This window comes from Otolemur garnettii, unplaced genomic scaffold, assembly GCF_000181295.1.
Source record: "Otolemur garnettii isolate 467f Iridium unplaced genomic scaffold, OtoGar3 scaffold00238, whole genome shotgun sequence".
Classification (NCBI taxonomy): Eukaryota; Metazoa; Chordata; class Mammalia; order Primates; family Galagidae; genus Otolemur; species Otolemur garnettii.
In genome coordinates, this window is record NW_003852633.1 from 1,692,748 (window position 1) to 1,692,972 (window position 225).

General features: G+C 42.2%; 1 protein-coding gene across 1 annotated transcript in view; it reads right to left on the bottom strand.

The window, feature by feature from the left end:
* The window catches only part of LOC100953004 (vacuolar protein sorting-associated protein 4B-like), a 10,493-nt gene that overhangs the window by 9,223 nt on the left and 1,045 nt on the right, over positions 1–225 (bottom strand). The window contains exon 2 of the mRNA XM_012812980.1: positions 3–222. Within this exon, the coding sequence (XP_012668434.1) occupies positions 3–222 (220 nt within the window). The remainder of the gene's footprint in view (positions 1–2; positions 223–225) is intronic.

Sequence of the window (225 nt, forward strand, 5' to 3'; positions counted from 1 at the left end):
ACCTTTTTAAAATGAGTAGCTGACTGCACTTTTCTAACAGGCTGCATAAGTGCATCACGTACAATGATGCTTATATCTGCCCCTGAATAACCGTCAGTTTTCTTCCCAAGTTCTCGGAAGTCTGTTTCTGTTAGACTGTTCTGAGTGGTCCCCAGGTGCAATTTAAACATTGCTGCTCGGGCATGGGCTTCCGGCAAAGGAATATAAATTCGTTTTTCAAATCTT